Below are 16,188 nucleotides of genomic sequence, written 5' to 3' on the forward strand. Positions count from 1 at the left end.
ATCCAATATCCTCCAGAGATGAGAGAACTCCTTTCGTGAATGGTCCTGCTCAGCAGTGCTCAGAAACTCCTCTTGTTCTCTCTCTACCTTCCACCCTGACAAAGGCTTTCTGAAATCCTGAGAGATCAAATTGGCTGGAGAAATTTAATTGAACACTTCAGACAGCGCCTGTCCTGTTCCAGCACTCCTGGAACCACAGGAAAACCTGCGAAGGGACCCAGTTAGCCTCTGCATATGAACTAGGGGCAGAGGAAAAAAAAAGAACCTAACATTTATTGTGTTCCTAATACATGTCAGGCCCAATATTATGTTATCACATGTAGCCCCCCCATCGACAAACCTGTGAGCCTTTTACAGTTGAGGATATTATCTATTCACAGAAATAAGGTAACTTACCAAAGCTCACATGGCTTTAAAAAAAAAAAATCACAGAACCTTTGTTTACAGAAGTCTATATGTGTAAGTTGATATATATAAATAGCTATGTGTTCCTCCTCCTTCCTAAACAATTAATGGATCATCCAATTCTGTAAATTCCAATCCTAAATCTCTCTCATTTCCATCCCTTAGGTCATTTTGTCAGTCTTACTATTATGTTCCAAGTGTTGTATTCTCCCAAAATTCATACACTAAAGCCCTAACCCCCAATATGGCCATCTTTGGAGATGGGGATTCTAAGTTAGTGATTAAGGTTACCTGGGGCCGTAAGAGTCTGGTCCTGATCTGATAGGATTAGTGTCCTTATAAGACAAGACACCAGAGAGCCTGGGCATTCTCCATACATAAGTCCCAAGAAGGGCCATGTAAACACAGCCACCTGCAACCCTAGGGGAGAGCTCTCACCACACATCAACCTAGCTGGTACACTGACCTTGGACTTGCAGTCTCTAGAACTGTGAGAAAACAAATTTCCATTGTTTAAGCTACTGAATCTGTGGCATTTTGTTACCATAGCCGGACCAGACTAATACACTTAATTCAGGCCCTTTATAACTTACTGGAACCACTGGCTTCTTTGCCTTGCTTCCACCTATCCTCAAAACTGAAGCAAGGGATTTTTCTAAAATGCAAAGCCGTCCTTGTTAAAACCTTTCTGTTTTAAAAACTGTTTCTGTTTTAAAAACTTTCTGTTTTAAAAACTGTCTGGCAATGGTCTCCAAATTTAAGCCCCTGTAAGTAAGGCCATGTGAGCACATTCCCACAATATTTGTGTATTTACTTAGATCATATGTACATACTTATCTACTTCTGTACACAAAAGATGTTAAAATACATAAAAATGATATAACTACTATCTCAATGTTCACAATTTCATGTATTTATGAACAGTACAGACCTTTTTTTTTTTCTACTGGAAAGCACACATACATACATGCACAAAATCTCTTCGGTAATTTTTTTTTAGCAAAAGCAATGTGATTGACTATGTCAGATCTAATTAGATCATCATTGATTTTACCTCTAAACATGCTTGACAATGAACTTGTGCCGGGAGTCAGAGAAACATCAGTTCAGCCATTTTCCGTGTTCTCTTGGGCTTACTATCCTGAGTATCGTCTTCAGGCAGAGGTTTCTTTGCAGGACAGTTTTAAAACCACATATCCATTGTGAAGGTTTATTTAGTTAAATCAGGTGGTATAATGAGTAAATCCACTGCAAAAACTCACAACAGCTGGGCATAAATGAAGGCGTGGGGGAGCCACCACTGCCAATCCCTTAGAAGGACAGAATGTCTTCCCTTACTTGAAGACTTTATGAATTCAGGATATGTGACCATGTGATATGGAGATCACATGAAGACATCTTTGTCAATCCACATAGGAAATATTAGTAAATATGCATTTTATGTTCATAGATAAAAATAAATTCTAATTATTTCTTCAGCTCTCTCAACAATCATCAGATAGGTAAACTATGGCCCATTACAAGAAACTTCTATTTGCTGTGAAAGGTCTCCCTGACCTTCAAGATGCTGCCTTCCAGCAAATTTCTCTCTCAGCACCCCTCCCTCCTCTTCACAGCCTTGCTCCATTTCCCCTGTATTGCTCACCATGCCCCCATATTCTGTGCTCTCATCTCTCCATGCATTGGCTGTGAAAAGGATGTTAGACCACACAGGAGGAAACGTTCAGCACACATACTTAATAAATGCTTATTGAATCTCACCATACGATTGGCAAACCAAATGGCAATTAAACCAAAGTTGTTCTTCAATTTTAGCCTGCCTCAAAACCACCTGGAAGGCTTGTTATAACACCACATTGTGGGGCCAAAGATCAGAGTTTCTTACTTAGTGGGTCTCAGGAGGGGCGTGAGAATTTGCATTTCTTTTTTTTTTTTTTTAGGATTTTTATTTATTTATCAGAGAGAGAGGGAGAAAGGGAGCACAGGCAGACAGAGAGGCAGGCAGAGGCAGAGGGAGAAGCAGGCTCCCTGCTGAGCAAGGAGCCCGATGTGGGACTCGATCCCAGGACGCTGGGATCATGACCTGAGCCGAAGGCAGCTGCTTAACCAACTGAGCCACCCAGGCGTCCTGGGAATTTGCATTTCTAACAAATTCCCAGGTAATGCTCCTAGAACCACTGAACCAAGTCTGTTCAGCTTCTCACATCTCTAATAACTCATCAGTCCCCAATACTTTTAATAGAGACTAACTGAACAAAATAAACTTTTATCTCTATATAAATTAATAATTAACTTTATTATAAATGGAAATATGGGCTCCGGAAGACTCAACAGCACAGTGTAGAGAAAAGAGCACATAACTTGGAATCATCAGAAGGTCTGAGTTGAGGGGCACCTGGGTGGCTCAGTGGGTTAAGCCTCTGCCTTTGGCTCAGGTCATGATCTCAGGGTCCTAGGATCGAGCCCCGCATCAGGCTCTCTGCTCAGCAAGGAGCCTGCTTCTGCCTCTCTGCCTACTTGATCTCTGTCTGTCAAATAAATAAATAAATCTTAAAAAAAAAAAAAAAGGTCTGAGTTGGAATACCACTTTGCAAATGTGTGGTCAATCTAACGCAAGTTAATTACTGAGTCTGGATTTTTTTCTTCTGTAAAACAGGAGTGAATTAAAATAATATCTGCCCCATGGGGTTAATTGTAAGATAATAACATACGGAGATAATTTATAAAAAGAAAGTGTTGTAAGATATATGCACAATGTATTAATGTACATTTAACAAGTTGAACGGAGAGATAATAAATAACACATGCTTTGAATACTTTAAATCACTAATCTTCAGAATTTCCAATCCTGGTACTAATTCATTATTGAAAAGTATATGATCCACACTTTACTATATCATCTCAAATATATACATACATATTCATTTATTTATTTAATTTGTACTACTGTGCTAATAAATTTGTAGTAAATACCAATAATAGTAGTTGTGGTGGCCAGCTTCCAAGATGGTCCCCAATGATCCTCACCTCCCAGGATTCATACCCTGTTTACTTTCCTCCTACAGTGATTCAATGACCAGCAGACTACTCTAAGTAATAAGAGACATTGCCACTTTATCTCTGGTTTCTTGGCTCTCTTCCCCTGGGGGATGCCATGAAGATGCTTAAGCAACTACATGAAGAGAACCACATGGGAAAGAACTAAGGCCTCCTGCTAACAGCCAATACCTGATACACATGAGTAAGTAGCTTTGGAATGGGACCCTCCAGCCCCACTCAAGCCTTCAGATGACTGCAACCCGAGCCAGTATCTGGCTGCAACCTCCTAAGAGGCCACAAGACAGACACCAAGCCACTCCCAAATGTTTGATCCACAGAAACTGTGTAATAATGAATTATTGTTGTTTTAAGCCATCAAGTTTTTAAGTGATTTGTTATACAGTGACAGATTATGGACAAAAAAACTAACATTTACTGTGAATTTACTTTATTCCAGGAACGATGCTAAGAAACATGAGCCTTATGATGTAGATGTTATTAGGATCCTCAAAAAGGAAAATGTAGCCTAAAAAGGTTAAGTAACTTAGTCACAATTCCATGATTAATAAGTGGCAGAACTGGAAGCTGAATCCAAATTTCTAACTCCAAAGCCCAGATTCTTGGTCACCCATTTGTATGAGCAGGATAAAGCCTCTTAGACAGTTAAGCAGCAGAAGCAACTGAGTCCCCAAGAGGAGAAAATCTTCTATAAAATCAGCAAGGGGCAGTCCAGAAGCCAGGCCTTCAACAGCACTAGTGCTTGATGCCTTAAGACCCAGAAGTTCCACATTGGCCCCCACCTCCCAGCCCTTATACTAGCAGACTAGTCACCCCCTGATAATCCCATGCAAGATGCCCAGGACTCACCCAGATCTGCAGCTTCACTCGCTTTTCATGGCGGTAGACTGTCTTCACCTTGAAGTCAATGCCCACTGTGCTGACGAAGGCTGGGGTAAAGGTGTCATCGGCATAGCGGAAGAGGAAAGAGGTTTTACCAACGCTGCTGTTGCCGATGATAAGCAGTTTGAACATGTAGTCAAAATTCTGGTCAGAAGCATCTTTGACTCCAGCTTTAGTATCAGTCACTGAAGCCATCTGTAGGAGAGACCTGCGGTCACTCAGGAACACACCTCCAGTGTCACCAATCATTAATGGTCACTCCACCATTCACACACATACACTCCACCCAAGCATCACTGAAGAAACACACACACCACAGAATCACCCAAGTACTGCACCTGCTCCAAATGTTGTCTCAGGATTGGGGTGGAACACAGTTCCTCCCATTCATTCCTTCTGCAAATATTTACTGAGCACATTGCTCTGGGTCAAGTCCTGTGCTGAGTATAGGGACTACAAATATGAATCAGACAAGGGATATAACCTTTGAGTGGCCACAGATTAGAGTGAAAAAGCATGTAAACACAGGTAACAAGGCAATAGATAAGTCATAAGATGGAGGGAAGCCTTGGCCTAGAAAGCCCACAAGAAACATCTAACATCCAACCCACTTAGAAGGCATGATGGTCAGGACGCCTGGGTGGCTCAGTGGGTTGGTTCTCTGCCTTCAGCTCAAGTCATGATCTCAGGGCCCTGGGATTGAGCCCTGCATCGGGCTCTCTGCTCAGCAGGGAGCCTGCTTCCCCCCACCCAACTCTCTCTGCCTGCCTCTCTGCCTACTTGTAATCTCTCTCTCTCTCTCTCAATCTGTTAAATAAATAAATAAATAAAAAGAAGGCATCATGGTCAAGGAGAGTTTCCCACAGGAGGCAGCTCCTGAGCTAAATTTTGAAAAGAAAAAATGAAAACAGTAAACACATGAATATCCCAGGAGAGGCTCAGCATAGGGTTATCATTCCCTTCCTTCAAAAACGTTCATGGCTCCCCATGGCTCTAAAGATCTAAAGATCTTTAACCTGTTTAGGTTAAACAGGTTAACCTGACAAAGAACCAACTAACCAAAGAATAAACTCTCTAAAATTTATCTTCACCTCAGCCTTCTCCCTACCAACCTGTGCCACTCTTACACCTTTTATGCCACTTTTTTTTTTTTTAAGATTTTATTTATTTACTTGACAGAGATCATAAGTAGGCAGAGAGACAGGCAGAGAGAGATAGGAGGAAGCTGGCTCCCGGCTGAGCAGAGAGCCTGATGCGGGGCTCGATCCCAGGACCCTGAGATCGTGACCTGAGCCGAAGGCAGAGGCTTAACCCACTGAGCCACCCAGGCACCCCCTTTTATGCCACTTTTAAAATGACATACTTGAAATATGTCATGTTATTTCTTGCTTTGTTCCTTTAGACACATATTCTTTCTGTTTACAATACCCTTCTAAGAAACTCATCTTCCTCCTTATAGATCTAAATGAAGTCTCACCTTCCCTGTGCAAGGCAAAGTCTTGCACTCCTGCCTCCATGCCCCCAGAGTACACTATCAGTCCTGGTATCATTTCAAAACTGTTTACCACTCCAGCTACTCCTTCAGACCAAGTATCTTGGACTTAATGTGCTTCATTTCTGCATCTTTCTCCTCTAGCACAAGTCCTAGTATATATATAATAAGCACTCAGTAAATGTGTTCTGGATTAATAAAAATTACATCAGGGTGCCTGGGTGGCTCAGTGGGTTAAGCCACTGACTTCGGCTCAGGTCATGATCCCAGAGTCCTGGGATCGAGCCCCACATCGGGCTCTCTGCTCAGCAAGGAGCCTGCTTCCTCCTCTCTCTCTCTGCCTGCCTCACTGCCTACTTGTGTTCTCTCTCTGTCAAATAAATAAATAAATTCTTAAAAAAAATAATAAAAATTACATCATCCCTCTGGGACTCAATCTCATCATCTGGAAAATGGAAAGGACAATTTCTGTCCTGCTTTTCTTACAGGGCTGTTAAGGACTTAAATGAGATAACAATAAGTAAGACTTTAATAAACTGGTAAATCCCACACAGCTGCGAATATAAGTCATTTTTGTTCCAAATCCTTTAAAGCCTCAATCCTTTGTTTATTTATTTTCTTATTTGCTCACTCATCCATTCAGCAAGTATTTATTTATGTGCCAGGCCTTCCCTGAGATCCCAGCTCTCTCAAACCTGCCACCTTTCCTAGATCACTTTGGATCTGAACCCCATAATCCAGCACTCGGCCCCACAGTCCTATTGGAGCAGCAGGTGCCCTACTTGTCCACCTGCAATCTCTCCTTATGCTCAGCACTGGGTTCTTGGACAGGCTGTGTAAGCGATCAGAGAAGGGTGGGAGGACAGTCCTCACATGAGATAATGTCCAGGGTGTCACTCTCTTTAGAAATTTGTTTTTGAAGGAAAGAGTCAACAAAACCAAAAGACAACAGACAGAATGGAAGCAGATATTTGCAAATGACCTATCAGGTGAAGAGCTAGTACCCAAAATCTATAAACAACTTATTAAACTCAATACCGAAGGAATAAATAATCTAATCAAGAAATGGGCAGAAGTTATGAACAGACATTTTTCCAAAGAAGACATCCAGATGACTAACAGACAATGAAAAAATGCTCAACATCACTCATCACAAAGAGGTACCACCTCACACCAGTCAGAATGGCTAAAATTAACAAGTCAGGAAATGACAGATGCTGGCAAGGATGTGGAGAAAGGGGAGCCCTCCTACACTGTTAGTGGGAATGCAAGCTGGTGCAGACAGTCTGGAAAACAGTATGGAGTTTCTTCAAAAAGTTGAAAATAGAAGTACCCTACAATTGCACTACTGGGCATTTACCCCAAAGATACAAATGTAGTGATCCTAAAGGGCACGTGCACCCCAATGTTTATAGCAGCAATGTCTACAATAGTCAAATTATGGAAAGCGCCCAGATGTCCATCAACAGATGAATGGATAAAGATGTGGTATACAGATACAATGGAAAACTACTCAGCCATCCAAAAAAAAAAAGAAATCTTGCCATTTGCAATGATGTGGATGGAACCCATGGGTGTTATGCCAAGCAAAATAAGCCAATCAGAGAAAGATAACTGTCATGTGATCTTGTTGATAGGTGAAATTTAAGAAACAAAACAGAGGATCATAGGGGAAGAGAGGAAAAAAATAAGACAAATTCAGAGAGGGAGATAAACCTCTTATGAGACTCTTAATCATAGGAAACAAACTGAGGGCTGCTGGAGCAGACAGAGGTGGGATATGGGGTAACTGAATGAAGATATCAAGGAGGGCACCAGATGTAAGGAGCACTGGGTATTATATGCAACTGAGGAATCACTGACATCTACCTCTGAAACTGAGTGTACATTATATGCTAATTAATTGAATTTAAACTAAAAAACTTTTTAATAAAAAAAAAAGAGAAATTCCTGTTTTTGTTCCTCAAAAGAATAGAAAGAGATTTTGACTGGACGAATTAGCTTTATAAGCCTCTGAGGTGACAAGGACAAGAAACTGACAAATGTAGAAAACTGAAAGCTCTCTTGAAGAAAGGTCACTCAGATATGTAGGATTATTAACAGGCCTTAATGATGTAAGAAAGATGTCAGGGTTCAAAGCCAATGGCCAAGAAAGAATACTTGAGACATCTTTGGTGCAAAAAGGTGACTTTATTAAAGCACACCAACAGGACCAGTGGGCAGAAAGAGTTGCTGCATGGGGTTATGAGGGGTGGCTAATGATAAACTATGGGGTTGGGGAGGTTAGGAAAAGGGAGGTTTCAAAAGAACTTTTATATGCAAAAGAGGACCTACAAGATAATGGGTGCCTTGCCATTGTCAAGTTAAGGTTGTTTTCCTCTCTCTGAGGTCTTAACATTAGGTTGTTGAGAGATGCCTGGAGGAGCTTTGCACAAGTCTCTGCCAGGGGTGGCAGGCTGCAGGGTGTCAGCTTGTGCTTGTCTTCAGCCACTCTTCTGCTGCCTCATCAAGATAAGACTGGGGAGAAGTTGGGTTAAGAAGGCCTTCTGCCTTTAGCAGGGTGTCGACACTGACTTGGAGACTGTTGAGTCCCTAGAGGAATATCACTCTGCCCGTTTCAAAGACTTGTCAATGATCTGTAGGTACTAAGGAAATGTAATGATTTTTCTTCTGCCTTTGTTTCCCACATCATTTAATATGCCACCAGTAGCCTTGGGTGGCCTCTGTTCTTCCTTCTCTTTTCTCCCAGCTCTCAAGCCTTTATCTGAGACCCTCTGTCCCATTCCTGTATCAATCTGCCTCGTGACAATGCTCACCGGTGGGTGTGGAAAATGCCCAGGACGCTTGGACACGTGGAGCATGTATATGGAAGAAGAGAGTGAGACCAGAGGGGAGGTGCCATCGCTTGCTTAAACTGTCTTACAGCCCTAACTTTCCAGCTTTTCATGGTACAAGATGCAGAGCCTGTTTCAAGAATTGGCAAGTCAAAGGAATTATGCTTTTTTTCTACTTAAAACAAGGGAAACAACCACAATAGCCTCACACCATCCTCTACTACTCTGCTTACAGTCGTTTCTGTTTACAAGACAGAATTTCTGCTTTGAAAGTGTATATTCATCATAAAAAATTAGAAAAGAATACAAGACACCCCATCCACTCAGGAACTGTCATTGTTAACATTTAAATGTATTCCCTCCCTTATTTTCTTATGCAACAAAATACCATGTTTTTATATTTTATTATTTGTTGATTTAAAAAGTAATACATACATTGAAAATAATTCAAACTTTTACTGTTTGCAAGCATTATCTTATCACCATTTGTAGCTGGCATTATTTTCCTAATTTTTACGATAAAAAATAAGTAATATATAACCTAAAGATTTATAGTGAAAAGTTAGTCCTGCTTTCACCCCTGATTCCCAGTCTCTCTGTTCCTCTCCCCAGAGGCAAATATGATACCAATGTATGTATTCTTCAGGGTTAGTCTCTGCATCTACAAACACAGAGGTCTGTTTATATTTTTTATCTATATATAAATGATAGCATACCATATATCCTTGTCTATTAACTTCTATGTGTATTTTAATAGCTGAGATCTTACTTTCCATTCATTTTTTAAATTTTTTTAAAGATTTTATTTACTTATTTGACAGAGATCACAAGTAGGCACAAAGGCAAGCAGAGAGAGATGGGGGAGAAGCAGGCCCGCTGCTGAGCGGAGAGCCTGATGCGGGACTCGATCCCAGGACCCTAGATCATAACCTGAGCTGAAGGTAGAGGCTTAACCCACTGAGGCATCCAGGCACCTTTCCATTCATTTTTTATCCTGCTTCTTTTCACTTAACATTATACCATAACTATTTTTTCTGAGACTTTTAAAACTCTTCATAAACGTCATTTCAATTGACTACATATTCCATCCTTTGGAAGTGTCATAGGACCATTTCTTTAATATCATATCTTTATTTTTCTATTCTTAATTATTGTATCTTTACATAAATATTTGCTCAGTTTCCTATTTTTCCTTAAGAAAGATCCCTAGAAATGGAACTGCTGGTTAAATATCAGCAGTTATAAATAAATAAACTTTGAGTAACTTTATGAAAACACAGATTTGATCCTTACCTCATTTCACGACCTCTATCTCATTTTATCCTCTAAACATGGGAGGTAAAATTAGGAAGACAGATATTATTATTTCCATTTAATTAAGAAAAAACTGAGAACCAGAAATTAAGAATTTGCTCAAGCCTCACAGCCAACATTTGAGACTAGACTTAGTACCGTGCCTTGTTAGAGCAAAGTTCAAAATCCCTGCTCTATTCCTCAGCTGAATTTTTGGGCAAGTCATATCACCTCTCTAAGTCACAGCATTTTTACTTTACAATAGAGAAAACACTACCTCCTTCACAGAGTTGTGGTATAAACAGAATGAGCAGTTGCCATATGTAATTAATCTAGCACGGTTTCTTGGCCCATGAGAGGTACTCAATAAATATTATTTCATTGGCCCCTTTAATTCACTTCTGCAGTCAAATCCTGTTGAACTGCTCTCTTCCTAATCTGGACTACATCATTGGAGTTTGTTTTACAATTAGGCTCCTCTTCTGGATTCCTCTGAGTTTTATCCATCCTTACACCCTGTCAACACTGGACCTATAGCAAATCTTTAGGGTACGTTACACCTCTCAATAAACATTTACTGAGCATTGCCATGTGCCAGACTATTTATGTAAATATCATATTATTAGTCTTCATTTTCTCTGACGCAGCTGTTTACGCTCTTAGATTTTTGGAAGAACAGAACTGGGAGTGGCAGCTTTACCATAACAAAAAGGCTGGCTCCTGGTCCCAGTTTTCCCAAAATTCAACGTATGAACTTGGGCAAGTCATTTAAACTCTGACCCTCAGTGTTCTCATCTATGATATGATAATATTACCTACCTCCGAAAGCTGCGGTGGATTTTAAGTAAGAGAATCCATATAAATGTGTCTCTTAAACTGTGTTGAGAAAAACACATGTGTCCTCGTTGGAGAATCTGTGGGGAAAGTGCCTGCCTTTATGAGCTACGTCTGCCACAGGGAGTGAGGCAAGAGTAAAAACTAGTTTCAGTTCCTAATCTGATCCACTTCCCTTCATTTCACAGGTTAAAAAAAAGAGGCTTCCTAAAGAGAAGTGATTTGTCCAAGGTCATACAGCAAGTCAGTTGGAGTATCATAACTAGACCTTCTATTATTTAATGACTCCCAGACTGGATTAGGCTTAGGAAAATTTCAAACTTCAACATGTTTAGGGTGAGTAAAGAAGCATCTTCAGCACCCTGCGCAGCTCTTTTCTACCACCTGCATACTGTACTGTCAAGATCTGTTGATGTGCACACAGCGTAGCTTTCCCAGTAGGTGGTGTGAGAGTAGGGAGAGGTGGAGGGCAGAGAGGTTCTGCTGAAAGGCATATTCAGATGGAGGCCTCCCAGGGAATCTTTTCAGCAAGGTGGCAGGGGCTACACGGACATCTGGAAGAGAGGCAAAAAGCATCCCAGCAGGCAGCCGCCTGAGGCAGATATGAGCAGACAGGTCACGGCACAGTGGTGAGTGCAGAACACATTTGTAAGATAATCATCAGTCAGATCTTCCCTGTCTTTTGTGCCAGTCACATAAATGATACAGCTGGGTAGCTCACTGTGTCCGTGACAAGCAATAAAGATGAAGGCCCAGGGACCATCTGAGAAGTCATCTCTGGTCCCAAGCTGCGGGAAAGAAGGAAACGACCCCTCTGAGGACTGGTATGAAAAACAAGGCTTTCAGTCTGATAGGCAGCAGAAAGAAGCACTAAGAAGCTAACTCCAGCTAGGAAAGAGGGGAGAGAGTAGGAGAGAGCCCGAAAATATGGTAAGAGATCAACTCATTACATGCAGTAAACAAGTTAATGATTGAGCCTCTCTCTTTCTCTCTTTCTTTTTTAAGATCTTGTTTATTTATTTCAGAGAAAGAGAGAGGGAACACAGAGAGGGAGGGACAGCGGAAGAAGCAGACTCCCCGCTGAGCAGGGAGCTCAACACTAGACTTGATCCAGGACTCTAAGATCATCACTTGGGCTGAAGGTAGACAGACACTTAACCAACTGAACCAACCAGGCACCCTGAACTTCTCTTTGTTTTTCTGGGTTTGTTTTTTTTTTAAAGATTTTATTTATTCATTTGACAGAGAAAGGGAGAGAATAAGCAGGGGGAGCAGCAGAGGGAGAGGGAGAAGCAGGCTCCCCACTGAGCAGAAAGCCTGACATAGGGCTTGATCCCAAGACCCTGGGATCATGACCCGAACTGAAGGCAGATGCTTAACCAACTGAGCCACTCAGTCACCCCTGAACTCTCTTTTGATAGAGCACAAATTGAGTCCAAGAGACCTGGATTGAGCCCTGGCTCTTTCAGCAGTTGTAAACCTTAGGCAGATCAATTTTCTCATCTATAAAATGAGTTAATCAAAGACTTCCTGGTAAATTGTTGCAAGAATTAAAACCAATATATGGGAGAGTGTTTTATAAACCTCTTTTTTTTTTTTTTTTTTTTTTTTCGTCTGTCTGCTTCATGTTTTCTTCTACCAAGTCATCCTAGGTAGTAGAACTAGCTTAGGGTTCCAAATCAAACAAACTAGATTCAGTTTCCAGATCTGCCATTTATTAGTTGTGAGACTTTGGCAAGAAATTTTACATGACTAAGACACAGTTTCCTCATTTGTAACACAGGCATTGTTGGGAAAATTACAGTCAATGTTGGTAAAGTATCTAGATAATATATGACATATAGCAGGTGCTCAATAAACGTACTCCATCTTCTCATTGGGAACATTTACTTTGTGAGGATAGGCAAGGAGTTGGGCAAATATGGACCTCACCCTATTATATGCAAACTCCGTCCTAAAGCCACACTACTAACTTGTTTAATTCAACCTTTTTTTTTCCCAAAGATTTTATTTCTTTCTTTGACAGAGACACAGTGAGAAAGGCAACACCACCAGGGAGAGTGGAAGAGGGAGAAGCAGGCTACCCGCTGAGCTGGGTGCCCAATGTGGGCTGGATTCCAGGACCCTGGGATCATGACCCCAGCTGAAGGCAGATAGCAACTGACCCACCCAGGTGCCCCTAATTCAACTTTTCTTTAGAGATTCCCCAACCCAGTACAGTCAGCCTAGCCCAGCCCACCTCTTCACTATTTCCTCAAGTCTCTTCAAGCCACAGAAACTGTATCATAATAGCTACCATTTATTGCACACCTACTAAATGCCAGGCACTCTATTAAGTGCTCTTGATGCATTTTATCTTGCACAGAATGTAGGCATACCTGCATAATATTAGTGGCCTCTCTCTTTTGTACACTGCTTTACAGTTTATGAAGCTCTTTTCACCCATGTTACCATATTTGCTTCTTACAACAATTGAGGGGGGAGAGTGATGAGTGAATTGGAGGCAGGAGCACCAGCACAGGTCAGTTGTACACTGAATCAACATTCACTGAGCATCTACTGTGCACTGCACCCCATTCTGTACTCTGGGGAGGTGGAAAGGAACTGTACGGAGTTCTGAGCTTAGGGCGGAAGCCTTTTAAAACATCCTCTATGGGTTATTGCTATCTCTCTTCACATCATATTCCTTAAGAAACTGGAGATTTATTTATTGGACTGCAGATAATTTTCGAGTTTTGCCTTTTCCCATAGTGTTTCCTCTCTTCCACTGCTGGCTAATTCCTTCATGGCCAGAAAGACTTCCGTTACCCATCGTCTTCTGGCAAAATGTCTTCTCTGGCTAACACAATGTGGGATTTCCCACTATTACAGCCAGGGCTTTTCATGGTATTCCATGGTCTTCCCTTTATATGCACAGAACAGGTGGACAGCCACCGGTAAACACACACTCCTTTTACTGTCCCCAACCCCTTTCCATCTGAATTTCAGGAAGTTGGGGTGGAGGGCCCTGTCTTTCTCCCACTCACCTCCACACCTGTATTAGCTTCCAGAGGCTGCCACCCTGCCCTCCCTAAAGTCCTTCCTACATCTGGATTCAGGAACAGAGGCAGCCAGTGGATGAATTTTTCTATCCAAAATTCTCTTGTCTGTGATCCCAGGTGGTGGTGTAACAGAGTTCAGCGCCTGCGCCCCCTCCTAGGCCTTCTGAATAGCTAAGACAGATTTAGCACCTGGGTGTCTATGGACTCCGCACGGGTCCGATTATCTTTCCACCCTCACACAACCCATACCTGCCTTCCTCCCCAACCTAACCCAACACACCCACTATCCTAATCTCTCCAAGCTCCCAGACAGTTTCTCCACCCCCAGCCGTCAGTGCCCCTCCACTCCCACCCCTAGCCAGAACTCAGGCGCCCACTGCCCATATCCAAGGCCACTGCCTTCTCCCTCCACCAGCTCCCCGCCCCCTTCCTCTGCAGTCTGGGTAGACCTAGCCTTGCCTCCCACCTTCCCATTCTTGCAGGCTTCCCTCCTCCGAGCCCCACCCCCCCCGCCCCCACTCACGGTTATCCCCCGTGCCCGCGACAAGCTGGCCTCAGGCTCCGCATCCCTTTCGCTCCCAGCTCTCAATTCACATGCCCTCGCCCTCTTCCCCTCTCCCCCACCAACACCCATCTCTGCCCAGCGCCTCATCACCTCACTCCTCTCAGTCACCACGACCCCTGCGGACCGGGTCTACTGCCCTCCACGCCGCCCCCTTACTCTCGCTGTCCTCAGTGCCCTCTCTCAGCGCCCGCTTCACGCCTCTCGGCGGCCTGGCACCCCCTTCCCGCACTGCCCCTCTCGATCCCGCCTTACATCTCCCCGCCCCCAACGCCTCATGTTTCCCCCCAGCAAGCCCCTACTGCGCTCCAGTGGCCACCCCTTTCCCACCTGCCGCAGCCCCCTGCCCTCGGAGCACCCCTCGCCGTCCTCGCAGTCTGGTTGGACCACCCCCCCAGCGCCCCTTCCCAAGCTACGCGCCTTTCTCCCGGCCATGGTGCCCCCTCCTCAGCGGCCTCCCCCAGTCCCTTATGCTCGGTGTCCCCTCCGCTGCCCGCACTCCTCAGCGCCCGCTCGCTGTCGCCAGTGCCCCGAGCTGGGGTGGGTCCCAGATTCTCTCCGGGCGGGGTGCCCGAGCCGCGCCCCTTACCTGGGACTCCGGGTGCGGGACGAGCGGCTGGCTGCTGGTAAAGCAGCGGGACCGCGGACCTGGCGGCACGCGGCAGAAGGCTCTGCCGGGTTTTCGGGCAGGGCGGCGCGGGGCGGTGCGAGTCCGCGCGAGTCTGTGCAGCTCGGGTCTAGCACCCACCGCGGCTACTTACGGCTATGGCTCCGGCTCCCGCTCCGCTCCGCTACCGTCGCATCCAGGCCCCACCCACTCCCCGCCTAGGGGCGGGGTCCGTGTTCGCTCCGCCCCGGGCTCCAGGGGCCGGCAGGTGCAGGAAATTCCTTGTATCTTGGACTCGCCCCCTCCACCCCGATTTCTGGGTGACTACCGTGATTTGTCTTAATTGTCACATCTCATTCAATAGACTGAACTTTCTATGTATGGTGATCAGAGAGCTTTGATAATAATGTAGATGATGATGATGGGTATGCAGCTTTGCCATCTCCAAAGCACTCTCCTGTCCTATTGCTTCATACCCACAAAAGCCCAGGGAGAAAGGCAGAACCTGGGCCGCTGACTACAAGAGGAAACTAAGTCAGAAGCCTGGGCATTGTCCTCTAGTCTATGCACTCCTTCATTTCCCACATCCGATCAGTCTGGTAATAAAAGCTCCTTAATATATCCTATCCCTGCCTTCCTCTCCATCTCCACAGCTCTCACCCTGGTTCAGACCTCATCACTTCTTGCCTGGACTAATGTAACCACCTCCTAATAGATCTCCCCACCTACACTCTTCAATTCATCCTGCACACCAGCAGCCTGAGTGATTGTTCTAGATGTCACCATGTTACCATCAACCTTATTAAAACAAAACAAAATAAAAACTTCCAATGGCTCCCCCATTGCTAGCAGTAGCTTGGAGTGAGAAACTGTTATTGCCTTCATTAGGAAGCCCCAATTCTGTCAGAGGAGGCAAGTACAGGAGGCATTTGATCTCCCATCCTAACTTGGACTTCACTTTAAATCTTCCCAAGAGCATAAGGGTAGTTGCCAGTTTTAATTTAGAATCATCATTCTTCCCCACACTCTTCTCCCATTTCAAATCTTAGAGGTCTGAGTCAAATACCAAAACCATTTTCCCCAAAGTTCCATTATGACCCTATCGCAATTTGTCTCTCCAACCTGGGAAACTGCCCAATTGATAGTCCCTCTGGTTGTCTAACTTCTCTCTCAGACTCATC

The 16,188-nt window shown here is 43.8% G+C and overlaps 1 protein-coding gene across 1 annotated transcript in view; it reads right to left on the bottom strand.

Annotated features, from left to right (window-relative positions):
- The window catches only part of RAB3B (RAB3B, member RAS oncogene family), a 71,691-nt gene extending 56,494 nt beyond the window's left edge, over positions 1–15,197 (bottom strand). The window contains exons 1-2 of the mRNA XM_004774473.3: positions 14,990–15,197; positions 4,312–4,539 (exon numbers count right to left, since the gene is read on the bottom strand). Coding sequence (XP_004774530.1) covers positions 4,312–4,539 — 228 coding nt within the window. The 5' untranslated portion in view covers positions 14,990–15,197. The remainder of the gene's footprint in view (positions 1–4,311; positions 4,540–14,989) is intronic.
- Positions 15,198–16,188: the final 991 nt, after the last annotated feature.

Source organism: Mustela putorius, unplaced genomic scaffold, assembly GCF_011764305.1.
Source record: "Mustela putorius furo isolate JIRA1106 unplaced genomic scaffold, ASM1176430v1.1 tig00003853_pilon_pilon_pilon, whole genome shotgun sequence".
Lineage (NCBI taxonomy): Eukaryota > Metazoa > Chordata > Mammalia > Carnivora > Mustelidae > Mustela > Mustela putorius.